The following is a 27,715-nucleotide window of genomic DNA, read 5'->3' on the forward strand; positions in this document are numbered from 1 at the left end:
CGCCTGTGGTTCGCTAGATATCCCTAGACTCTTTCCACTCCTATCAGCACACTGTAAACAAATCTATGGAGATCCTTCAGTTCCTCCAGCAGCTCCATGCGATGGCTGGGATATCCAGACCCTGAAGTCTCTGTCTGCCCTTGAACAGTAATAGCATTAATACAACAGAAAACATCACACTGTAGAATGTTAATGAATGTTCATTCGGTCGGTCATTGAATCTGACACCAGACACCATAAATGATTTAACGTGGTTTATTCTGAAGGTTTCAGGAATTAACAGAAAAGCAAAACCGGTATTTTTTTCTTCTTTTTCTCTCCATCGGTAAAAATGGTTAACAGTTATAAATACAACAGTCACAGCACTGAAGTTTGTGAATTACTTTTTGTCCCAGTGTGGGCCCAGTTAAAACACTGGTGGGTCAGATCCAGAGGTGGTGGTGGGTGGCTAAAGTTGACCAGGAGCAACGCTGTTTCAGCACTGTGGAGAGAATGAACAAAATACAAACTAGAAGCAACTGGTGGACAAAAGCAGGTTAAGATGGATGGATGCGAGGAAGAGCAGCTCTTTCCTCACCATCCATCCCTTTTGTTGACTGATTTGTAGCAATGAGGCACAGTCATATATGAAACCGTATTCATGAATAGGGTGCTAGTTTGTTACCAGGACTGCTTGATAAGCTATTATTACTTTGTACACCTTACTCAAGCCTCTCACGTGGAATGGTGAAATGATACCAAAACGTAGACCTAACGAGTTATTCTCTCCATGGTTCCTTCACCAAGCAGTTGCTGGTTGTGTTTAAGACTCCGACTGTCACCCTTTGGACCACACACTGAGGTTGAAAGTCTCTATCCGTCCCTCGTCTCGACAAAGGAACTCTCCAGTGGGAAAGTGTAAAGGACAATTTCACATCTGTACAGACAAATAAAATAGTTATTTTTCATGGACGAGCCATTTCCTTTACAAAATAAATCTTATTTCTCAAGAATACAATAATAAAATGAAGCACGCTGCAAAAAAAGTAACAGAACTCCATATATAAACATACTATTTTGGCAGACAAGAACAAGTTCATTCTTGTAAACAGCTCTCGCCTCCCTTTTCTTCTTTCCTTCTCTCCATTGTTCCTGTTTCCTATTACATTCACAGCTCTAATTTCTGGTTGGTCAGAAACCCGTAAATTGTGCTTAAGAAATCCTTGGACCCTTTAGAGCGGCTCTCCTAGGGTCAGACCCTGGGGTCTGCCTGTAAATAAGTGCACTCTCTCTACAGTAGGTCACGGCTTTAAGACCGTGGCTGCAAGTTCACTTGACCCTCCTAGTTGACCTGCAACATCTTGCTGTTGGACGTTGAGGTGGGCAGGAGGGGTTAAGGGCTTTTTGTGTGGTACCTGGTTAAGCAAAGGGAGGTTTGAGTGGGACTGGGGTGGGAATAGAATGGTTGTATACGGCACTGGAATAAGAATAGTTGTGTGTGGCAACGGCACTAGAACAGGTATACATACTGTAGTCAGGTTTGAGTGGGACTGGGGTGGGAATGGAATGGTTCGGCACTAGAACAGGTATACTGTAGTCAGGTTTGAGTGGGACTGGGGTGGGAATGGAATGGTTCGGCACTAGAACAGGTATACTGTAGTCAGGTTTGAGTGGGACTGGGGTGGGAATGGAATGGTTCGGCACTAGAACAGGTATACTGTAGTCAGGTTTGTGTGGGACTGGGGTGGGAATAGAATGGTTGTATACGGCACTGGAATAAGAATAGTTGTGTGTGGCAACGGCACTAGAACAGGTATACATACTGTAGTCAGGTTTGAGTGGGACTGGGGTGGGAATGGAATGGTTCGGCACTAGAACAGGTATACTGTAGTCAGGTTTGAGTGGGACTGGGGTGGGAATGGAATGGTTCGGCACTAGAACAGGTATACTGTAGTCAGGTTTGAGTGGGACTGGGGTGGGAATGGAATGGTTCGGCACTAGAACAGGTATACTGTAGTCAGGTTTGTGTGGGACTGGGGTGGGAATAGAATGGTTGTATACGGCACTGGAATAAGAATAGTTGTGTGTGGCAACGGCACTAGAACAGGTATACTGTAGTCAGGTTTGTGTGGGACTGCGGTAAGGAGGTTTATGTATGCCACTAGGGTAGGGCAAGGGGCTTGGAGGTATGAAGGGTTTAGGGCGTAAACCTTCAGTTGTCCTCCTCAGAGAGCTCGTCCTCCCCCGTGGCTTTCTCAGGGATGGCGTCCAGGCTGCGTGGTCGGGCCCTGGACTCGGAGCCTGCCGTGCTCCCTGAAGGCCCGTCCTTACTGAGGTTACAGGTGAGGGCGGCATAGTGGATCTGCTTCAGGCTCTCCTGGACCTCACTCTTTGCGTGCTTCAGCAGGTCCGCCTGGCCCTGGAGGGGAGGAAGGGACATGACAGAAATGGCAATATAGAGACAATGGAGCATGTATAAACAACTTTAATCTCCAGTTTAAACAGAAAGACACAGGGTGAAACCAATTGTACCTTCAAAAAGGTCACGAAGCGAGAGAGTAGTGTGGTAATAACTGTTTAATCTTAGTTGTATGCGGTCAGACATTGGAGTCCTACACCTCCCCAATACCCACGGAGCGTAACCGCTGCTTCTGTGTATAATGAATTATGCAGCGTAGCCAAACACTCACCAGGCACCAACTCAATTTCCCGGGGACCATGTATAAATGAGCCCAAACGCTCATGAGGTGAGCATGCAATTAACGCATGCAAATATCACAAATAAATATGCGGAAGGTCATTCCTCGATAATTACCCCTTGCATTGACACAGGGATTAAATGAACGGCATGAAGACAAATACATCAGACAGTGTGTGCAATCTAACTAGCTCAGACATAGGCTCTTATTCCACCGTGCTGCAGCTGAAAAACAAATGTCAATTTAAACCTAGCTACCTTATGTCCCTTCTGTAAACAAACTCTCAAAAAATAGTTTTTTCCTTATTTAGTGAAGGCCAACTGCACGGTGGAATCATAATCTCTGAAGTGTTCACTCTGAAGTTGTTTCTTGAATTTAAATTCACTGCTTATGTCTGTCCTCAAAACAAACATTAAGTTAAACCTCTTACATGTAACTAAATGTAATCGAAAATGTAATCTTCGTAATCCCCAAAAGTAATTATTTATCATGAGATAAACAATAACTAGTAATGATGCATACTCCAAAGTTAAACTCTCACTTTTCTAGTAAAAATAGTGAGAAATTGCAGAGGTGTAGTCACTATTGAGGACACAAGCTTAATTACACAGATCATATTTTGATTATTTCCTATTCAACAAAACTGTATGTATAAGGCTTGAAATTACATTTTTTCAAATCCATTAAGATTTCACCTTCCTTAGAACTGTAAAATACATATTTGTATATTTAGTGTTAGAGAAAATGGGCAAAGTTTCTAAAGGTCTCTCGATCAAAACATCGGCCCCATCGCTTTGAACATCTCTCGGAGCTCTAGCTTCACTTCCTGAACGTGTTAGGAACTCGCCTTTCATCTCATTTTAATATTCTCCATCTACGACAAACAAAGTATTTGTTAATCTATTAATTATTTTAGAAATATTACATAAGTATTCAGACCCTTTACTCAGTACTTTCTTGAAGCACATTTGGCAGCAATTAGAGCCGAATCTTCTTGTGCATGACACTACAAGCTTGGCACACCTGTATTTGGGAGTTTCTCCCATTCTTCTCTGCAGATCCTCTCAAGCTCTGTGAGGTTGGATGGGAAGCATAGCTGCACAGCTATTTTCAGGTCTCTCCAGAAATGTTAGATTGGCTTCAAGTCAGGGCTCTGGCTGGGCCACTCAAGGACATTCAGAGACTTGTCCCGAAGACACTCCTGCATTGTCTTGGCTGTGTGCTTAGGGTTGTTGTCCTGTTGGAAGGTGAACCTTCGCCCCAGTCAGAGCTCTGGAGCAGGTTTTCGTTAAGGAACTCTGTACTTTGCTCCATTCCTCTTTGCCTCGATCCTGACTAGTCTCCCAGTCCTCATCGCTGAACCCCCCACAGCATTATGCTGCCACCACCACACTACACTTCACCGTAGGGATGGTGCCAGGTTTCCTTCGGACGTGACCCTTGGCATTCAAGCCAAAGAGTTCAATCTTGGTTTCATCAGACCATTGAATCTTGTTTCTCATGGTCAGAGTATTTAAGGGCCTTTTGGCAAACGGGCTGTCACGTGCCTTTTATTGAGGAGTGGTTTCCGTCTGGCCACTCTACCATAAAGGCCTGATTGGTGGAGTGCTGCAGAGATGGTTGTCCTTCTGGAAGGTTCTCCCATCTCCACAGACGAACTCTAGAGCTCTGTCAAAGTGACCATCAGGTTCTTGGTCACCTCCCTGACCAAGGCCCTTCCCTGATTGCTCAGTTTAGCCGGGCGGTTCCGGCTCAGTTTGGCCGGGTGGTTGGTGGTTCCAAACTTCTTCCATTTAAGAATGATGGAGGCCACTGTGTTTTTAGGGACCTTCAATGCTGCAGAAATCGTTCAGTACCCTTCCCCAGATCTGTGCCTCGACACAATCCTGTATCAGAGCTCCACGGACAATTCCTTCGATGTCATGGCTTGGTTTTTGCTCTGACATGCACCGTCAACTGTGGGACCTTATATAGACAGGTGTGTCTTTCCAAATCATGTTCAATCAATTGAATTTAGCACAAGTGTACTTCAATCAAGGTGTAGAAACATCTCAAGGATGATGAATGGAAACAGGATGCACCTGAGCTCAATTTTGAGTCTCATAGCAAAGAGTCTGAATACTTACAAAAATAAGGTATCTGGTTTTTGTTATTAATACTTTTTCAAAATATTTCTAAAAACCTGTTTTTGCTTTGTCATTATGGGGTATTGTGTGTAGATTGCTGACGAATGTGAATACAGTCAAGGGGTCTGAATACTTTCCGAGGGCACTGTAGGCGAACTAAATGGTAGGAGGGACAACCCTGCTGCAAGTGGTGTCAGATTTCATATCCTGCTTCATACAGGCAGAAGAGACATACTTCCTGTGTCAGAATCAGGGCTACCACTCAATGCAAGCCATTTTGATCTACGGTGTCCACAGATCGATTTATACGTGATGGTTTTAAACGGTTTATTGGTAGCTAAAATAGATTAAACAAAAGCTAAAAACTGTCACAAAAAAGATTGCAGAAACAAATTACTAAAACTAGGTGGTCATTATCCTTACCTTGAGGATGGTTATGTTCCAGGTGAAGCTCTCCACAGCCTTGGCCAGCTTCCTGCCCTTCAGGCCCTCCTTTACCGCCATGTCATGGAGGTTCTCATGGAACGCCATCGCTGGGGAGAGAGGGATCAGGGGACACATGAGTTTTACGCTCTGTATTCACACACATTTGTCACAGAGGCTAGCATTGACGTGCAATGCATTTATATGCTAGGTTTGCATGAAATGCCAATTGGGGTTAGGCAAGTGTCAGCACTATGGGAAAAGTATTAAGTTAAGGCCTTCACACATTTGGTTTCATTCTTGACGTGTGAGACAATGATAAAACACCAACACACTTTAGATGATCATACGTTAAGTATTCATTTCGGATTCAACCACCTGTCTCTGTCAGTTTTGTATGTTTGTCTCTCAGTGTACATAGAAATTACACCAGCCTGAAAACAGCTGCCCAGCAGACAACATGAGGAAGGAAGCAAAGCCGGTGAGGTCAAGATGGAGTGAGAGACATCTTCTTGAGAGCATGAGAGAAAGAGAGAGCAAGACTAGCATGGGCAGGGCAGACAGACACGACATCCCCTCACTGTGGATTAGCATCAAGGTGCTGAGCAGAGGAGGGACTTGTCTCCCGAGGAGCTCCCTTCCTCCTCTCCTTCCCCTCTTCCCTCCTCTCTCTCGGACTGCGTGCTGCTCTCCGTTAGGATACACAGACGAACATTGCCGTGTGTTTGATTTGTCACGTTGGAGTGGAGTCCACAACATCAGAGCAACAGCTGAGGGTCTGGCCGTTAAGGTGCTCTGTAACGGGAGCTTGGTATACTACTGATAGTAGTCACCAGACTCAGCTGATGGCAGACACACACACACACAAACAAACACAAGCTGAAACGGTCGGACTGAGCATGCTCAGATCTATCACGGCGCTCTATCAGCTCTGGGTCAGTTCCCAGCCCTGTTGGTGTTGTTTCCATGGCAACACCAAATACCATACATTTGAGATATACGGTGGGTGTGGGTTGGATGGATAGATGTTGAGGAGATTCTGAGGTCTGTGATATTGGCACTCCAGCAGTTAGCACATAGCTGACCTAGATGAAGAGTCTAGACAGAAAATGGCCAAAGAAATGTTCACAAATTAGGCCCTGGTTGAGGCTATTATTGTATTCTCTTACAGAGAATGCATAGGGCATAGACTTTTTTTTTGGACCATACACAGTGCTAATAATCTGTTCCTCCCAGCCATTTTGAATTTGTGCACTGTGAAACATCTGAATGATTCCGGAATGATTATCCCCCACCCTCAGGTGTTGTGCTGCTGTAACAACAGTCACTACTGTTGTACTCATGAAGCACGACTGTGCTGGAAAGACACACACACAAACACTCTCAGCAGGGGTTGCTTAGCAACGCAGTGTGGAGTGGGGGGGGGGGAATAATTCTGTAATTCTGAGCAAACCCTTTCAAACTCAATTCCCTGCAAGCGTATGCTCGCTGACAGAGACTGTATAGAGCCACCAAAAGGTTCTCAGTCACCTTTGACAGTCCATAACCGAGCGGCAGGTAGGAAAGGGGTTTGCCGTGGCCAATAACAATACAACAGGGATTAGCTTCTTTAGATGGTGTAATCGTCTGCCTGGAGCTCAATAACTCAGCATAATGAACTTGGACCAGAGTGCCCAGTCATAGGAAATATTCATGAAACTGTTTCCCCAACCTGTATTGTAGCCTACAATGTTTACTAGCTTTATTAATAATGGATTGAATCGCAAAAGCAACACATTGATTGAGTGTCCCCAATCCTCCTGAATAGATGATGCATTTGACCCTGTAGAATAATCACCTACGGCATTTAATGGCCATTACTGTAATGGTGTTTTTCCATTCATCTTATGTTCCACATTTTCTCTTTAGCTTGTTTTTTTTAGGCAGTTTGTAAAAGTTAACCTAGGTGGGATCTGTTATAAGCATTACTCTGTCCAGACTAGGTGTATTTTGGGGTTCAGCTATTGAATTGTCCCTGATGTTATTTGGTACCCGTGTGAGTGTAAAGTATTGCATTTGATCTGTGCGCTTTAGACAGTAAGTCTAAAGGTGCGGCAGGATAGCCTAGTGGTTAGAGCATTGGGCTAGTAACCGAAAGGTTGCAAGTTTGAATCCCCGAGCTGACAAGGAACAAATCTGTCGTTCTGCCCCTGAAGAAGGCAGTTAACCCACTAGGCCATCATTGAAAATAAGACTTTGTTCTCAACTGACTTGCCTAGTTAAATAAAGGTCAAATAAAAAAAATAAGTAGTGAGCTTTGTTTATTGTTACCCAGAGGGTCTTTTGAGGCGGTTTGCTCTCTGAGCAGTTATGATGGATGACTCCAAACTCCAGTAGCCTTTTGCTGGAATGTTCTGCTCACTGTCCGGAGGGAATACAGTTTGTATTGACCCATTTTCCACTCAAAACTCACAGCTGACAATAAGTATCGATGAAAATACAACATCTGTTGTGTCCTATTTTGCAAAATGTCAGTGGTTGAATCCAGCCCAGTAGATTTGATATGGTGCCTGGTAGTGACCTGCCTTTAGCAGCTAATGTGGAAGCCCATGTTTAACTTGTTTAGTTGTCTTGTGAGCCCATATTAAGTCATGAAATAATACAAATACTTATGAAGCATTTCCTAGCTTCAGTAGCCTATTGTTTTGGCTCAACTGAGTGGCCAAGTTAGGTACATTTTAGGGATGGGAATTTGAATTTGAAAATGTCTGTGTTTGAGTACTCATGGAAATAATTGAGTACTCACATGTTAGCGTGAAACGGGGCTGAAGGCAAAAAAGTTTGCACTATGCTGGTTGTTCTGATACAGAACTGAAAACCAAACTTACATTTTTCACTGCACTTGACATACTTCAAAGAATACACACACACCTTACTCGAGTTTGAAATTGTCAGTGCTTATAAATGTTACCAACTAAATAGTTGCATTTGTGAATTTCGAGTACTTGTATTCGAATAATTAGTAAACAAATGCAAACATTAAGTCTGGTACTGTGTACGTGTGCCCATCCCTAGTTACTTTTAGGTTCATTTTTCATAGACATTTCAAAGATTAGAGGCAAATAGCCATACATTGAAAAAGTGTGATGGTTTCATAGCAACTTTGAAGAGGAATGCTTTCAGACTATGGACACAATATACTGTAATACTATAGATCTAGCGAACACCAAAAAGTGAACCATCTGAGCACAATTCCGTATCACCCTGCTGCCTAGAGAAATAGTTGTTTTTGTTGTTCCTTTCATCACCATTCCTTTAGGCAGTTCACATCTTAACTCTCAGACTACCAATGGCTAATGTCTCGGGCAGCAGCTTGAAGGCAGGCCCTGTAGGTGTTGTGATGAATACTAAGAGAAGACGACGGCGAGAAGCCATTTATTTGCGACGCATACCTCAGTAAAAAAGACACTCTCCTCCACCTCCCTGATGAGCCAAGACAATAGACTATGAATATTTTATATGTCATCCATCTGGAAACCAATAAATCCCAGCCCCCTGGAACGACGGCCTGTTTTTCCTCACTCGGCACTCCAAGCAAGTTACTCCATGATAAATGAAACATCTACAATGCTTAGATGGAAAACATTGCTGAAATACGCTGCATTAGATTAAAGACACAGACATCTAAATTATCCTCTCATTGAATATGATTTTATTTGTACTGTAGTAAATCTACAGGTCAATTTTATGCTGCTTTTTAAAAGCACACAATTTGGTTTTGCAGAGTTTGAACCACTAGAGCTCTTTCTGGAAATATCCACCTTGTTGAGTTCTCCTCATAATGGGGGAAGGAAGAGAGAGCGAACATTCTGACAGCTTCTCAAGCCAAGACTCTCCCACCTTGGAGCGAGGGGTGGGATCTCTGCCAGCTGCCAATCACACTATCAAGGCTCCAAGATCCTCCCGATCCCCCACGCCCCAGAGCAGACTGGATTAACACTGCCCCTGCCCAGGTCAACACATTATGCAGGGCCAGAAGGCTATTCTCAGAGACTCACCAAAGGAGTGGGATAAACAGTGCTAATAGCACAGATATAATTAAATTGCAAGAGTACACAAGCTGCAATATTCATATCAAAGTCCAAACGCAGAATTATCCTCACAATGAGATCAATTATTTTCCAATCAATTGCTCATACAATGATTCCCGTTCATTTTGTTATAAAATGGGATTGATCTCATACTGCAGGTCTTGTAGCGGTGCGGTTCCTGGTGGAAACCAGAAATAAAGGGACCACTGCCGCCTGCCAGTCTTTGATGTTGTTCTGTTCAGAACCTGGGTGTTTAACACCTCAGCTGCAACCCTCCTAATTAGAGGAGCAGCGAGGCCGACGCCGTGAGAATCATCAAAAACCAGGCAGAACCAAAGCAGCGTTTCAAAGCATCCGGGTCACAGAAATGAGCATGAATCAAATGTTAATAACTCTTATGTAACAGGGCCTGCATAAATCAGTCCATCTTTTTTGTTAGCTGCCGCTCTCCATGGCAGACTTCAGAGAGGGGGGATGATTGTACATGAAAGGAAGAAGGGAAGATCTGAGGGACAGTGGATCTTTGCAGAGAAATGGTCTTTTCATGTTAAACGCTCTTTATTCAGCTCTATCCCTCTCGAGTGTTGGGCCAGTAAACAGAAGGTAAAAATCTGTCATTCTGCCCCTGAGCAAGGCAGCTAACCCACTGTTCCCAGGATGCCGAAGACGTGGACGTCGATTAAGGCAGCCCCCCTGCACCTCTCTGATTCAGTTAAATGCGGAAGACACATTTCAGTTGAATACATTCAGTTGGACAACTGACTAGGTATCCCCTTTCCCTTTCTTACCTGCTTTCTGGGTTAGCAGTATTCGGTCATAGACTCCCTCAGAGTTCTCCAGCAGAGTCTTGCTGGTCTGGATCATCTGTCAGGAGAGGAAAAAACAGTCCATATGAATCTCTTTATTCCCTTTACAGCAGCCTGGCATCCTGCGGTGGTGAGCAATCTTCATTTTGCGAAGTATGTATCCAGTGCGGGGGAGAAAGAAGCCTAGGCCCTTATTACAGAGACAGAGGGCCAAGCAGCGGAAGTTGTGCTGAGGCACGGTAAAAACAGAGGGAGGGGAGTGTATCAGAGCATGTTATTGAAAGTTGCAAGACAACTAGGGTATTACAGTAATTGCATGTTACCGTTATAAAAAGTCCTGTTTCAGAGTTGGTCTGAAAACACGTGATTTCAAGAGTAGGTTATTATTGTTTATTACAGCAATCTGTTGTAAATAGGAGAGGCCTTGTTCGGAGGCGTAACGCAGCCTTATCTGTGGCATTACAGCTGGGTAGCGGACCGCTAAATGTAGCTCCCTGCCTTAATTGAGTGCACACACTTCTGACCTCCATGACTGTGTTGAAATTGTCATGGTGGCTCTGATCACAGATAGAGGCCCATTTCCACTTCTTATGCCTGACCAAAAAATAAACACCCCAAAATACGTCCCTGGTACATCAGGGGTATTTCGGGGGGTTAATGATGTGTGTGTTTACTGTCATGGATCCTGGTAAATACCCACTGCACGACCCAGGAGCCATACACACGGGTACGACCATCTGGATCTTTCTCCCTTCTTACCGCCCCTCGGAGTGCAATTAATATGATCATCTGAAGGAAATGATGTATCATCTAAAATTAGAATAGGTTTCTTAATGCGATTCTGGGGCGAGATGACACAGTTACGGCAGCCTTTCCGGGTGCTGGGCTTTATGTTCGCTGCTCTGGCGTAATTGACTTGTACATTCCCTCAGTGACTTAAGAGCACTGCAAGGTCACATAATAAAAGCAGGTCCTTGTTCCATTGCCAAGGCAGACCGGTCGGGGGGCTTGGGGTGGGGAGCGTGGGCAGCTGTTTCAGCAGAGCTCCAGTTGCCAAGTCAATCTCTGACGGGCAGCCGGTGACCCAACAACATGCGCGCGCCCCCGCCCCGAGATCGATGCCTGTTGCTGTGCCAGTTTTCCAACCAGTGAGAAAGAGGAGAGTACCTACTTAGGAGCATTGAGAGCGATGTGACAGGAGCTAAGGGGATCAGCAGCACTGTGACTGTGTGTCTGTGACAGCCTGTCCATGGTGGACTGCTGGGCTGGGCGTTCCACTTCAGGCAGTGAAGAGAGAGATGAAGGTTTCAAACAGAGACTCCAGCCCTCTACACCCAAATGGGGACATTAGGTAATAAAGATATTAGAAAATGTTCTTTGGTGATACATAATTTGAAAATTAGGAGTGACTTACAAAATTAGTTGAAAGCACTGACAATTAATAATATGGCCTATATATTTATTGAGGTGGGCATCAAACCTAGTTTTATGAGGGCAACCCAGAGCATTCCTACAGTCTGTGATGAGTGTAACACTTCGTGACTAAACTGAGGGAGGCGGGCGTGGTGTGTGAGGGAGGAGGGGGGCTGTTTGTGACAGTCCACAGCTGCAGTAACAGGGCTGGAGGCTGTCAGGCACACTGATTACTTTACTAATGGGTGAAGAAATTACAGCCTTGGTGACATGGGGAGGTATTTATAGTGGATTGAGAGGTAAGCAGCTGAACTGAACGCTGGCTTTGCTCGCTAAATACTAGCTATGGTGATTTGTGTATTTTGTGGTGCTACTGGGAGTGTTTTACAAGGCTTCAAAATGGTAATGGTTATCATAAACAAACTACTACTTTGTAGAACATTGGTACTTCCCTACATTTTTTCTAGTAAAATCTACACAATACATTTACAACACGAAGAACAGCACTTTCAATTAAGACAATTTCTGCAGAGGAGCACTTTGAAGATACTGGAAGAGTCCACATTTACTTTTCATCTGCAAACAAAACTAGACAAACCCATAATAGAGTAGTTTATATCTACAGTTGAAGTCTGAAGTTTACATACACCTTAACCAAATACATTTAAACTCCGTTTTTCACAATTCCTGACATTTAATCCTAGTAAAAATTCCCTGTCTTAGGTCAGTTAAGATCACCACTTTATTTTAAGAATGTGAAATGTCAGAATAATAGGAGAGAGAATGATTTATTTCAGCTTTTATTTCTTTCATCGCATTCCCAGTGGGTCAGAAGTTTACATACACTCAATTAGTATTTGGTATATTGCCTTTAAATTGTGTAACTTGTGTCAAACGTTTTGGGTAGCCTTCCATAAGCTTCCCACCATAAGTTGGGTGAATTTTGTCCCATTCCTCCTGACAGAGCTGGTGTAACTGAGTCAGGTTTGTAGGCCTCCTTGCTTGCACATGCTTTTTCAGTTCTGCCCATAAATGTTCTATAGGATTCAGGTCGGGGCTTTGTGATGGCCACTTCAATACCTTGACTGTTGTCCTTGAGCCATTTTGCCACAACTTTGCTTGCAAGTATGCTTGGTGTCCTTGTCCATTTGGAAGACATATTTGCCACCAAGATTTAACTTCCTGACTGAAGTCTTGAGATGTTGCTTCACTATACCTACATAATTTCCCTCCTCATGATGTCATCTATTTTGTGAAGTGCACCAGTCCCTCCTGCAGAAAAGCACCCCCACAACATGATGCTGCCACCCCCGTGCTTCACAGTTGAGATGGTGTTCTTCAGCTTCCAAGCCTCCCCCTAACGATGGTCATTATGGCCAAACAGTTCTATTTTATCAGACCAGAGGACATTTCTCCAAAAAGTACGATCTTTGTCCACATGTGCAGTTGCAAACCGTAGTCTGGCTTTTGGCGGTTTTGGAGCAGTGACTTCTTCCTTGCTGAGCGGCCTTTCAGGTTCTGTCGATATAGGATTAGTTTTACTGTGGCTATAGATACTTTTGTACCAGTTTCCTCCAGCATCTTCACAAAGTCCTTTGCACTTTTCGCCCCAAAGTACATTTCGCCCCATACATTCACAGGTACATCTCCAATTGGCTCAAATGAGGTCAAATAGCCTATCAGAAGCTTCTAAAGCCATGGCATAATTTTCTGTAATTTTGCGAGCTGTTAAAAGGCACAGTCAACTTAGTGTATGTAAACTTCTGACCCACTGGAATTGGGATACACTGAATAATAAGTGAAATAATCCATCTGTAAACAATTGTTGGAAAATGTACTTGTGTCATGCACAAAGTATATGTCCTAACCGACTTGCCAAAACTATAGTTTGTTGACAAGACATTTGTGGAGTGGTTGAAAAACGAGTTTTAATGACTCCAACCTAAGTGTATGTAAACTTCCGATTTCAACGGTATTTACTTAGTCGGCTTGTTGTTGTGTATTCTATGCAAGATAAATATTCCTCGCAAGGCGCATTCAAGTTATGAGTGCCAAAGGGAGGGAAACCTGCATTCTATCAAGCAGTCAATGCACAACAATTCTTAATTCAATCGTGGGGAAAAATAACCGTTTTAAATAGCATTTGTTTTAAAAAAAGAGAGGTGGATCCCGGCTTTCCATTCATACTTATTTCTATACTCCTAAATATGCTGAACTGCAAGAGTTTTTAGCAGCGGCATGGTTGAGCACGTTACCGCTCTGCAATTCACCTCGAGTGCATAGGGAGAGTGGACCTAAACGTAACACGGGTCAATTGTAGGGTAACTTGGGGTAAAACACTTCCCTACCTCATCATTTTTGGGAGTGATGAGACAGATTAGATATTTAGTTGAGCAAGAGTAGTGGCAACCAGGGAAAGTGTTGGAGGGGGAAAAAAATGGTACATGAAGTGGTTTCTGTGAGAAGTACAGGCAAGGGGCGTGTCAGCATAATGGATTTATTCCTTTTGGATGTCCTTTTAAAATGTCACCCAAACTGAGCTTCTCAGTCCTTCTACATAAAATGTATCCAGGGGACGACGACACACGACTGGATCTTCGTTCACTTCACATTTTCCTGAGGACACACGAATCATTGTCTAACAATTAACTCACGATCCAAACTTTACTGACGTCTGTCCATGACTCTCAATGAGTGAGACACTTGAGTAGAATTACGCAAGACTCATTTGTTCTCAGATTAGTTAGCACATTACCTTCATGCTCTGTGTGGGGGTTCTAAAGTCAAGAGAAAGACATTATGAATACATTAGGTCAATGACATGCAATGCTATGCTAATGGTGTACTGATGAGAGTATGTGGCCTTTGACCTGTGTTTACAGTGGATAGTAAGCTTCACCAATTCTTCTCCAGGATTTATGCTTTGTACACGGCAAACATGTCTGACACAGAAAACAGCTGGTGTCAAATAGAAATATCAAAAGTATGAATATTTTAAAAAGCGTATTCAATACATATTCAGAGCAAATAGGCTACAGATTTGAGAATGAAATATCAGATGTTCCTTTTTCCATGGCCACGTTGGATAATCTAGCAGAGCTTTCAAGTTGTTGTTAACTTGCGCTCTGTATTGTAGCATATGCATTAGATAAGTAATGAAACATTCAAAATGGGGATGAAGGGCATTCTATAACACTCTTGTACTATTAAGGTACATTGATTACGGTGAGGTGTAAGGCAATAATAGGTCTGTATTGAAATAGCCTCAATGACGCATTATAAACTGGGTGTTCAGCCGACAGCCGTGGTATATGAGACCATATACAATGGGTATGACAAGACACGTATTTTTACTGCTCTAATTACATTGGTAACCCGTTTATAATAGCACTAAGGCACCTCGGGGGTTTGTGGTATATGGCCAATTTACCATGGCTAATGGCTGTATCCAGGCACTCCGCAATGCGTCGTGCCTAAGAACAGCCCTTAGGCATGGTATATTGGCCATATATAATTAAGGCCCGAGGGGGTGTAATATAACTTCAGTCCTTTGTCAAGATTTATTAAATTACTTGTTTAAAACAACTCTTCCCCTGCCCTATTACCTAACCCCATGTTACCATTCAAATCCCACTAAACCCTCCTCTTGACTTGATTAGAATCAAACTAATGCTCTAGGTGTTTTGAGGTTGTTTTTACAATCAGCACATTAGTGGTGGTCTTAATGAGAAAGGCTTTTATTAAGATTAAAATATGCAGTAAGATCCCGGATTCCAAGGCCTGGTCCTAAAAAAGAATGTCCTCGTTCAACTAACCTTATAAAACAAAGAAGAAAAAAGAATGTCCTCGTTCAACTAACCTTATAAAACAAAGAAGAAAAAATAAAAAATACATGATACTGTTCAAACAAAAGTCCTCCTGTACTCACCATGTCATAGGTGGTGACCACCTTCTTCAGGACATCTGGTAGCTGGCCCTGGGGCTCCATGGTGGGGTACTGGTCCTTGAGGTTGAACACCAGGAGGGGGTTGTTGTCAGCCCCTGTCAGCCGGGAGGACAGGGCCAGGATGCACTGCTTCAGGTTGGCCACCGCCGAGAGGCCACATAATTCCTTGAAGGGCACTATGGCATTCTGCAAAGGAACATGAAAGCTTGGGTTGGTGTCCTGATGATGAACTAAAGACTAAGCATGTTGTTGTATTGAAGACAAAGAACACTGTACAAAGTGGAAGATGAAAGCTTGAGTTGGTTTCTATAATGGACAAGATGCAGCATATTGTACTGCAGACTAGGGATGTCACAAATTAAACAATTATGTTAAAACAATTAGAAAACTGGATCAAATTCCATGTGAATTCACAATGCAGATGCGCTACGGCCAGCAATGGTCTGGGAGTCCCTCTCAGATGGTTAAGCATTGCACCTGTACTGCCATTAATGTACCTCAATTCCACCACACAATGTTTGCATTTCCTTCTCAAAGTATTGCCATACAGGACTTTGCTGCTGTCGCTTGCCTTTCTCTGCCATTTTTCCAACTGTTAACGCCGATGACGTAGTGGTGAAAAGTAGACTTCAAAATAATTGATTCCTCGACTCCCATTTCTGAGTGTCAAGATTCGATTCCGCTAGGAATTGACTTCTAAGACTTTGTATTTTTAGAACGGAGGAGACTGTTTTCGGAAGTACGGAAACTAATCAAACACTTGCATCTTTCATAGCGAGCTAGCGAAGGATGGAGAGAGAGAGGGGAAGGGCACAGTGTAGGCAGGTCAACCAACAGGCAGACAGCCTAGTTCACGGTTCTGACTTTATCTATCAGCAATCAAAAGCTCTATCTCGCAATGCAATGCTGTATCTCACAATGTCTGGGCCTGCAATGTCTCGCAACTTCAGTAAAGCAGGGCCTATCATCAATGAACACGCTAGGATATAGAGATGAGAGAGATGCAAAACGTCACTCTCACACAGTATCGGCACATATGCATGGGTTCGCTTCACGCCGTTTACTTTCTGGATCTACATAAAAATTTAAAATAAACTTTTTCGGTTAGGGATCCCAATTTCTTTAACATTTAAACGTCCACACCCCTATTGCAGATAAAGTTGCAAAACAGTATTAGCCTCAAGGATACTGGGGCATGAATGACAAGTGAATTATTACAGTTCAGAGTTCCTGTTTGTTTTCATTTCAGTTTGGTTTGAGTCATTTAAGATAAAGCTCACTGCCGTGACAGTTCACTTGAGTAATTATCTCATTCAGCTGGTTCATTTAATTCATTATGACTGAAGATCCGTGATTAGATGATTCCTAATGTTTTCAATTATCTATCATAGAAAATAACTGCGCTCTGTTAAGTTACCCAAGTTAATGTGGCCTATGTAGTTACTAATTAACAGGCTCGAAGCAGAAGTACAAGTACAGAGAAACACCCTGTTATAGGAAGTAGTTAAGAGTACTTGTTACCTTCAAGGACCTTTGTTGGTTTTTGTTAGTCATTCGATAACACACACACACACACACACACACACACCTTCCTGTGAAAGGCCCAATTTAAACAGCGTGTAAACAACCGGGAGGACAAACAGCCACAGAGAGAACGCCCAAGATGTGTTAGTCTCAGGGCCAGTGGCCTGTTATCCATAATGACTACAATGTAAACAGAATGACCAAAATAAACCCTAATACACAATGCATAATGCACCACAAAAGACCAACCACAGAGTGGGGAAACAATAGAGTATGCGACTTCCTTCTGACACATTGCTCTGTATTGCTTCAATGGGAAAAAGATGGCGAAGATCAGAAAAGACCAGCTGTTTGAAGTAGACTAGCTCATGCAGGGCCAAGTGGAAAGCTAGTGAGCACACAGGAATGCACAAAAGCAGATGGATCATCTGAAGAGGCAAATTTGTCATGTGGGTACTGGGTAAGAATAGCCTACTGTTCATCTTCTGGTCGATATCTTTCTGTTATGTCCTGTTTCAACCAATAAAATATTGATCATTGCTCCTAACAGCTTACTAAGTGCAAATTTGAAGTAAAACACTATATCCGTTTTTTGCTCTTATAAAAATAGGTGACGCACTAGTCTCGTTTCCACTCCAATTTAACATAATTTGTGGTAATCTGTCCTTTAGACTGCATACAGTAATCTCCTTCTAGAATTATTACTGGCCCATAAGCGCCACAGTGCAGTATTACATAACACGTTTTCCATTTGATATATTAGAAGGTATGCTCATAAGCCACTACCTGGATATCTGAATATCAGCCCCAGGCCTCAGTGCTCCAGTGGGGATGTCACCAGTCTGGCTCTGAGCTGCGAAGTGTCCTTGAGTCTCTGTCGACTGTTGTGCAATACACATGGATTAGATCAAATCTGCTTAAATCAAGCTTGGTGGTTTTGTTTCCTCTTGCCAAAAGGGGCTTTCTTTTTAGATGCTACACAGCCTTTGTGGTAAATCTTGCTGTGATCCCCGCTTGACTCTAGGGGTCAGTGTTCATATTCGAACAAAAACATGCCCGTGTAGGCGGATGAGTAAATAAACTTGATTCAAACGACTCATCCAAGACTTTATTAAAGCATGCTCATTCGCCCCAAAATATTACTTAATATAGGCTAGCCTGGCCAATATAAACTGGGCATAAATTGGTGATGTTTTACAGGTCAATCCTTAGGGATGGATCGAAATTTACAGAATGGTTACCCAGGCCTACCTGTTTGACAGACTAAATTAGGCTGTAGGCTGCTATAGCCATAGATTTGTCAGTCAATTCCTCCACCCATGTCAGTGAAGGGCTGTTAAATTAAAACCAACACTCAAATTAAGAGGGTATGCCATAGGCCTACCTTTTATTTAAAAATGGCAAAAATCACAGGCCTACCTCGTTAGCATAAGATTATGAAGAAAATAAAATGGGATTCGATTATGTAAAGTGATCTATAACAGAGCTTTGGTCCGCAATGTTTTATGCTAGAAACATGCTGTAAAGTACCCAGGAAAGACGCGACTTCGATGGATCCTTTCTTTGACATTAAGAGGCTGAGCTACAACCTTCTATAGCCGATGAGACAAAACAAACTTTGGTTGGGAGATTAAATCTAATTCTGTCACTATCAGTTGATTAAGCTGTTCACTGTGTACAATAGAAGATGTTTAAACCCAGACAGCCTTTAGGGAAACAGTTCTGACCATCTCTCGTTGGGTTAAACCATGGGAAAAAAGTGGCCAGCAGATAAAGCTTACATTTGAAAGCGTCGGTACTCTGTCTGGGGTGGAAAGGTAGGCCTAACCTTTAAAAGAACCAATGCTCAGATTCCCAATCATTTGCAAACACGGACAGCTACGTTGCAAACCAGACATACTGATTTGGCATTGGAGAAATATGATAAGATGAACACATAAGCTATTGCCCAGTCCATTCTTAGCCTGTAATTTTGGTAATTTGTGTGGTATTACAAAAGATGTCAAAGTGCATGACATTTTTATAAAAAATGTTGGGTTTTTTTCCCCCTCGGACCTGCAGGAGAGAGATCTTTCTATCCCTACTGTTGTCCATGGTGGTCTGCCAACCCATAACCTTCTGGCCCGCAGGCCTGTGCGCTATAAAGAATTCCTGCGTTGCCATGCAAGACATGAGGGTAAACGGTAGACATGTTCTCTGCTATCCACTTTGCTTTAATTATTATTTTGGGTATAGGGGTGGGTCACTTATTTTATAATTTATTTTGAGGGATTAGGTAAAATATATTTTGCTTAAGGGAGGGCCATCCAGTTTCATTTCAGAGGGGTCCGATTTTCTCCATGTAACCCTTATTACAAATAATGTTCAATCCCTTACCTGCATGTTTTCTCTGAGGTCGGTGGCTTCCCTCAGTGGCAGTATGGCTGTCTTGAAGATGTCGTCCACAGCCTTGATGACCAGCACCCTCATGGTGGCATACTCCCGACTTCTCTTGCCCTTACGCACTGACAGTCCCCTCTTGTGAGGCTTGCCCCCGCCCCTTCGGTTGGTGATGGCCACATGGACAAACAGCCAGGCGTGGGGAAGGACTTCTCCTGTTAGCGATTGTAACGGTGTGTGCCGGAATCCCGGCTGGAGACACTCGAAGGGGATTGTGTACTGGCCGATGAACTCGTCGCCAATGTAGTCATCATCAAGCACCACAAAGCGCACCATGGCCAGCTCAGGTAGATTTATCTGAAACTCAAAGCTTTCGTCAAACAGTGGGTTCTCCCCATTCTGATTGACAGTTTTAGTCCTTTGCTCTGCACAATCAGCAGGGATGCCATGGATCTCCACATAGACGTAAGGGTCAACCACATCTCCTTTGGCACCTGAGCCTTTTGGTTTGGGGAAGTTTTGTCCACTTATGATCTTTATGTGCAAGAGCTGAGGAGACACACCAGGCACTGAGTCTTTAGTGTTGGCACTGAAATATGACACCTGCTCCCTCATTATGGCTGGTCGCAGCACATAACCACAGTTCCCATTCTGACGGAACCAGCCAATGTTTAGGTCCATCATCAGGCCGGGGGTCTGGTAGTTCATTGCCACGATCTGGCAACCACACTTCCAGAAGTCCTGAGGGTTCATGTTACTGGAGTCAATCCGCATTGGGCTGGGGTAGACTCTCGACAATAATTTCTTGTTGTAGTTAACAAAGTCGCCTGGGAATTCACTGGCACAGCGACTGGCAAAGACTTCATTGAACGAGCAAAGTTCCCAGTGCCTCTGGCTTTGGAAAGCTGTTGGGAAGTCTTTGAACGCAATCGATTTACACAACGTTACCAGATCAGAGAGGTCCTTGGACAGCTGGAACTTTTTCAGTGGCATGCTCTGTTGTTCGTCGGCTTCAATGTTCATTCTTTGGGACATCTCAGCCCCCTCATCCTCATCAGTCACTTCGCCCTCCGAGCCGATGCAGATCGTGCCCAGCTTCTTCCCCTTCAGCAGGATTTTACACTTGAGGTCAAAGGGTGAGGGCAGGTAGCTGTCCTCAGGTGAGGGTGGATTCATGTGAATCTTATCACCAAGAATCTTTTTCAAGTGCTGAAACATGACCCTCTGCTGCTTTAAAGAGCAGTGGTTCTCCAGACACAATATCAGGGGAAAGTCAGATGCAACAAAGGCATATTTGTTGATGACGTCACAGACACTGCGGAAGACTATCTGCGAGGTCATTGTGTGGCCAGTGTAAATGACAGGCTCATTATCTGGTCCATCCCAGACATCTAGTTCTACACTACGACAGCCCATCTTGAGGGCACGGATGTACCCTGTAACGTCAGAGGGGCCTCTAAACTGATCCTCGATCAGGTATGTGTTATGGGAAGCGTTGATGTAATAGTGGGACAGGGGCTGGTTCATGTCCTGACACACTGTTTTTTGTTCAGGGTCAAAGATGTGGCACTCTGGTGACATGAGATAATTGGTAAACCCATCAAGGGAGAGCCAGCCCTTGAGCTGCCCCTCTTTGGAAGGTTCATAGTTCTGAATGACCTCCAGACTGGTGTCTTCACTTATTTGTGCCATACCCTGCTCAGCCTCCAGAAACATAGTTAAGTCCTTGGTATCTAGAAATTCCTTGTTGCTAGAGAACTGGACAAGAAGGAAATACATTTCTGGTCTTGTGCAAAGGTCATGAAAGACTTCAATGAACTCCTCCTTAGTCACACCACATCCCACCTTATCTTTAGATTTGTGAAACTCCTTGAACTTGAGTTCAATCTTAATGTTTTTGAGACCAGGGTTTAGGTTTTTAATTAGCTGCACAGCAGCACATAGACTGATGTGCTTGCTGTTGTTGGCATCAGCCTCCTCAAAGAGGTCACCGAGCCAGGAGGAGCGCATGTTGTTCTGGTTGCTTTCAATCATATTCAAGGTGTGTTTCCCATAGGATATCAGGTATCTAAGCCCGGTCACCCATATGTTGGCCATATCGGCAGAGTTTGCAACCAAGTCCAAAGACTCATAGTTTTCCCCATAGATGATTGAGAAGGCACAATCCTCTGATATCTGATCATATATTCCGTTGGTCCTAAACGTTTCTGTGTTTTTCCCTGTCCGCACCTCTTTGATGGACTTGACATCAATTTTGGCTTTCTCTGACTCTTTTTTGGAGGGTTCCCACCTTAGAGACTGCATGTCGGCGTCCAGGAGGAAGTAGCGGTGGTAAACGCGGGAGTTGGAGCGGACCTTCTTCAGTTCAGAGCCGTCCACCATGGCGTTGATGCAGTCGCTCGCACTGCTGATCTTCTTCTCAGTGGGCATGCTGCTGAACGAAACAGTCTTCTTCCTCTCTCTACGCTGCCTCGAGCCATCCTAAGGAAGAGAAAAGCAAAAACCTGAATACCTGATCTGTAAACCAGTGGAAAATAAGTACATCACTTTAGATTTAGAGGTAAAAAGAGGAGCTGAATACTCTTTCAATCACTTCTCTGAGCAGGAAGAAAAATATTTGATTTGAGATATACTTACTATAGGCCAGGCCAACTGAAAACATGGGAGTGGGGGTATTCTAGACTCTGTATGACTAAGCATTTGCACATGTCTGCATATTGAAATGGGTTGATTATTTCACTGAAATATTTTTAACTCCTTAGCATTCCTTGGTGATTGGAGCTGCCTAATGTCAGTGTTTGACGTCTAACTGCATTATCGTGAGCATTGCTTTTCAGAGAGAAAACAGTTTACTAGATTAATCTCTATAAAACAGTATTTTACCTCTCAGGCTTAACCCCTGAGGAACTATGTATTCATTAATTAAGCACCGTTTCAGTTGACCAAAAATACACTGATATAATTTCTTAAAAATAGCCATGAGGAGCTTTGTGAAGTATAAAACATAATGTTAAAATATTGGGCATAATGCAGCGCTATGGCAGCCTGCTAATTCTCTTAGTCCATGTTGCTGCTGGTGATGGCAGGCCTTTATGGTCTAGAGGTCCTCAATGTTTCCTTTTCAGCCCTACCTCACAGAGCCCAGAGGGAGAGAACTATCGAACTAAACTTGGCTCAATAAAGAAAATTACAACATTTCTGTGAAATGCGTACAGTAAAAATCTTGACTCTGTGGAAGCAAGTCACACTCAGATCAAAGAGGAAGAGGCCAGTATATGGGACATAATCAGTTGTGCTTAGGCAGCAGGTATGGGGATATTAAATAATTTCACTATACGAATAGTATCATTATTTTTGCCATTTAGTTGGATATTCTAAATGCATGTGCACATTTTTAACATGAGCACTGCTGCTGCGCGAGGCTCAAACAACCTTTTATTGGTCGTGTACACAGATTTGCAGATGTTATCGTAGGTGCAGTGAAATGCTTGTGTTTCTAGCTCCAACAGTGGAGCAATATGTAGCAATAAAAAATAAAAGACAATGCAGAAAAATAAAGATATATCAGAACGCGCAATGTCAGAGACTGGAATATTAGAGACGGGAGATGAGAGAAAGAGACATCTCGGCTAATTTAGCTAGCCAAGACTAGCTAACTTGTAGCAGCCACAATGTTATTTATCATCCCATACAACATTACCCGTCTTGACTGGAGCAGCCTAGAGAAGCTATAGCTAGCTAGGCTAAATGCTGCGCTTTCTCCCCAACCCCATTCAGATAAAACAATAGCCTACCTGTTGGTTGCTCGTTGTAGCCTACTCCTTCTCATTTTGCTAACTTTTAATTCCATAATTGTATTCCATCTGGCATTGAATTAGTGAACACTCACTCCATTTGCTACATATTGAGCCTTCGTTGCCACTTCGATTGGCCAACTTAAAACTTCTTATGGCTTGAATCCCGCTAACGGGATAGATATGACAACAGCCAGTGAAAGTGCAGGGTGCCAAATTCAAAACAACACAAATCTCATAATTAAAATTCCTCAAACATAGAAGTATTTAACACCATTTTAAAGACAAACTTGTTGTTAATCCCACCACAGTGTCAGATTTCAAAAAGGCTTTACGACGAAAGCACACCAAACGATTATGTTAGGTCTGCACCTAGTCACAAAACAACAGCCATTTTTCCAGCCAAAGAGAGGAGTCACAAAAAGCAGAAAGTGATAAAATGAATCCCTAACGTTTGATAATCTTCATCAGATGACACTCATAGGACTTCATGTTACACAATACATGTTTTGTTCGATAAGGTTCATATTTATATACAAAAATCTGAGTTTATATTGGCACATTAATGTTTAGTAGTTCCAAAACATCCAGTGATTTTGCAGAGAGCCACATCAATTTACAGAAATACTCATAATAAACATTGATAAAAGATACAACTATTATGCATGGAATTATAGATACACTTCTCCTTAATGCAAACGCTATATCATATTTCAAAAACACTTTACCGAAAAAGCACACCATGCAATAATCTGGGTACAGCGCTCAGACAACAATAAAGTCCATCATTTGTCCAAATACCTCCTTTTTGTTTGCGCGTTCAGCCCAGTAATCCAAATTCATGATGCACAGGCCAGATGAAAAGTCAAAAAGTTCAGTTACAGTTCGTAGAAACATGCCAAATGAAGTATAGAGTCAATCTTTAAGATGTTTTTAACATAAATCTTCAACCGGAGAATTCCTTTGTTTTCAGAAATGCAATGGAACTCAAGCTAACTCTCACGTGAACGCGTGTGGTCAGCTCATGCCACTCTGCCAGACCACTGACTCATTTAGCTCCCATTCTCCCCTCCTTCACAGTAGAAGCATCAAACAAGGTTCTAAAGACTGTTGCCATCTATTGGAAGCCTTGGGAAGTGCAATTTGACCCCATAAACACTGTATATTCGATAGGCAAAGAGTTGAAAATCTACAAACCTCAGATTTTCCACTTACTGGTTGGATTTTTTTCTCAGGGTTTTGCCTGCCATATGAGTTCTGTTATACCCACAGACATCATTCAAACGGTTTTAGAAACGTCAGAGTGTTTTCTATCCAAATCTACTAATACTGTGCATATATTAGCAACTGGGCATGAGTAGCAGGCAGTTTACTCTGGGCACCTTATTCCTCCAAGCTAATCAATACTGCCTCCAGCCATAAGAAGTTAAAACAACAAGCTACACACCACACCTGAAGGTTACCAGTCTTTTTATGTGGAGCAGGCAGCACAACATTTTAAGATTAGAATAGCTTCTTAGAGGATGTAATTAATGTCTATAAATATTTGACCTTAGATAAGTGCTTCATACTGAAACTATAGGCTGTAGAGAGATTAAAATAACTCAGCTGAGTGGGAACAAACAATTGTTATTGTGGGTCAATTAATGCATCATAATTCATCAGGTCTCACTCTAATATACAGTATCTACTGCTGTACATATTCTTATTATAGCTTGTTTAAATTCACCAAGTGTATATATGTATACATTGCATTTGGATTACTGTTACAGCTATTCGGGTTCGTTCCGACATTTGTTGATAGCTTGCGTTTGTTTTTTGGGGGATTATTTGACATTTTACTGCATTGTTAGGCGCTAGTAACATAAGCATTTCACCGAACCCACTATAACATCTGCTAAACTGTGTACGCATCCAATAAACTGATTTGATGAGATGCTAAGGTCAAAGTAAAGTTGAGAGCAGCATACCATATACAGTGGGGCAAAAAAGTATTTAGTCAGCCACCAATTGTGCAAGTTCTCCCACTTAAAAAGACGAGAGGCCTGTAGGTACACTTCAACTATGACAGACAAAATGAGAAGAAAAAAATCCAGAAAATCACATTGTAGGATTTTTAATGAATTTATTTGGAAATTATGGTAGAAAATAAGTATTTGGTCACCTACAAACAAGCAAGATTTCTGGCTCTCACAGACCTGTAACTTCTTATTTAAGAGGCTCCCCTGTCCTCCACTCATTACCTGTATTAATGGCACCTGTTTGAACTTGTTATCAGTATAAAAGACACCTGTCCACAACCTCAAACAGTCACACTCCAAACTCCACTATGGCCAAGACCAAAGAGCTGTCAAAGGACACCAGAAACAAAATTGTAGACCTGCACCAGGCTGGGAAGACTGAATCTGCAATAGGTAAGCAGCTTGGTTTGAAGAAATCAACTGTGGGAGCAATTATTAGGAAATGGAAGACATACAAGACCATTGATAATCTCCCTCGATCTGGGGCTCCACGCAAGATCTCACCCCGTGGGGTCAAGATGATCACAAGAACGGTGAGCAAAAATCCCAGAACCACACGGGGGGACCTAGTGAATGACCTGCAGAGAGCTGGGACCAAAGTAACAAAGCCTACCATCAGTAACACACTACGCTGCCAGGGACTCAAATCCTGCAGTGCCAGACGTGTCCCCCTGCTTAAGCCAGTACATGTCCAAGCCCGTCTGAAGTTTGCTAGAGAGCATTTGGATGATCCAGAAGAAGATTGGGAGAATGTCATATGGTCAGATGAAACCAAAATAACTTTTTGGTAAAAACTCAACTCGTTTTGTTTGGAGGACAAAGAATGCTGAGTTGCATCCAAAGAACACCATACCTACTGTGAAGCATGGGGCTGGAAACATCATGCTTTGGGGCTGTTTTTCTGCAAAGGGACCAGGACGACTGATCCGTGTAAAGGAAAGAATTAATGGGGCCATGTATCGGGAGATTTTGAGTGAAAACCTCCTTCCATCAGCAAGGGCATTGAAGATGAAACGTGGCTGGGTCTTTCAGCATGACAATGATCCCAAACTCACCGCCCGGGCAACGAAGGAGTGGCTTCGTAAGAAGCATTTCAAGGTCCTGGAGTGGCCTAGCCAGTCTCCAGATCTCAACCCCATAGAAAATCTTTGGAGGGAGTTGAAAGTCCGTGTTGCCCAGCAACAGCCCCAAAACATCACTGCTCTAGAGGAGATCTGCATGGGGAATGGGCCAAAATACCAGCAACAGTGTGTGAAAACCTTGTGAAGACTTACAGAAAACGTTTGACCTCTGTCATTGCCAACAAAGGGTATTGAGATAAACTTTTGTTATTGACCAAATACTTATTTTCCACCATAATTTGCAAATACATTCATTAAACATCCTACAATGTGATTTTCTGAATTTTTTTCTCATTTTGTCTGTCATAGTTGAAGTGCACCTATGATGAAAATTACAGGCCTCTCATCTTTTTAAGTGGGAGAACTTGCACAATTGGTGGCTGACTAAAAACTTTTTTGCCCCACTGTGTGTGTGTGTGTGTTATATATATATATATATATATATATACACACACACACACACACACACACACACACACACATACATACACACACACCAAAAAAACTCTTTTTTTGTATTTTTATTATTATAATTATATATTTACTTTTTTTTTTTTTTACCTGTCACATCTGTGAATGTGGAACGTGTTTTGTTGGTTGATTGAAAACCAACTTAAATAAAACTTTAAATATAAAAGAGCCTAGTGTTGATTTTGTTGTAACACTTGAGGTTTGGACACCAATTCTATTATACTATAAGATTCTAAAAAGAATCACAGCCTGTGAGTACACTACAGATGTCATAGCCTACAAACAATAGTAGGCAAGGTCACATATTTTCTTTAGTACGGTATATGAAAGTGTTGACCCGTCTGATGCTGTGGTTCCTCATCCTGGTGAAAGAATAGCAACAAGCATCCTGACATGTTATCTATTCTAGTCAGCTACTTCCTGCCCCTCGCTCTCAGACTTGAGGTTCAAATGAGACAAAGGAAAGCCACAGTAAGCTATGATTGCACTTTTAAAAAATACAGACAAGCCTCTGTAGGCAGCGCTAGAGCTTTTCTTTCATTCTATAGTCTGCAGGTGTACACAGAGGGTTAAAAAAGGTGCAACTCAAAAGGATTTCATGTTCAAAACAGTGCTGGATGACATGTTCAGAGATATAGGACTACACCACAGAGAAATTAAAAGATCCTCCAATACACTCTATAGGTCTACATCTCAATTGTATGATCGGATTCCAAAACGTAAGCCATTGCAAAAATGTTTGGGTGGTATGGTCCACAGATTGTGGCATATGTATCTTCTACCTTTGAGAAAGCTTCAGTATTCATATAAATAAGTGGCTATTGTGATGAAGAACTGCTGGTGAGCTATTTTGTTTAACACCATTACTGGCAGAGGTCTAAACTTCACTGTAACCCCCACTCGTCTGGTCTTGTAGAAAAATGACTGCAGAGAAAACTGTCTT

The 27,715-nt window shown here is 42.7% G+C and overlaps 1 protein-coding gene across 3 annotated transcripts in view; it reads right to left on the bottom strand.

Moving 5' to 3' along the window:
* Window positions 1-239: 239 nt before the first annotated feature.
* The window catches only part of LOC112223004 (inactive phospholipase C-like protein 2), a 60,231-nt gene continuing 32,755 nt past the window's right edge, over window positions 240-27,715 (bottom strand). Inside the window, exons 2-7 of one of the 3 annotated variants that reach the window (XR_002949221.2) lie at window positions 19,363-21,846; window positions 15,445-15,648; window positions 10,086-10,161; window positions 5,228-5,337; window positions 1,053-2,398; window positions 240-916 (exon numbers count right to left, since the gene is read on the bottom strand). Coding sequence is in view for 2 of the 3 variants with exons in the window: in XM_024385903.1 (XP_024241671.1) it covers window positions 2,192-2,398; window positions 5,228-5,337; window positions 10,086-10,161; window positions 15,445-15,648; window positions 19,363-21,846 (3,081 nt within the window). In the remaining variant the exon portion in view is untranslated. Of the gene's footprint in view, window positions 2,399-5,227; window positions 5,338-10,085; window positions 10,162-15,444; window positions 15,649-19,362; window positions 21,847-27,715 lie in introns of all 3 variants that reach the window. The other 2 variants (XM_024385903.1, XM_024385902.2) reach the window with 2 other exon arrangements.

The sequence above is a fragment of the Oncorhynchus tshawytscha genome, linkage group LG23 (genome assembly GCF_018296145.1).
Source record: "Oncorhynchus tshawytscha isolate Ot180627B linkage group LG23, Otsh_v2.0, whole genome shotgun sequence".
NCBI lineage: Eukaryota > Metazoa > Chordata > Actinopteri > Salmoniformes > Salmonidae > Oncorhynchus > Oncorhynchus tshawytscha.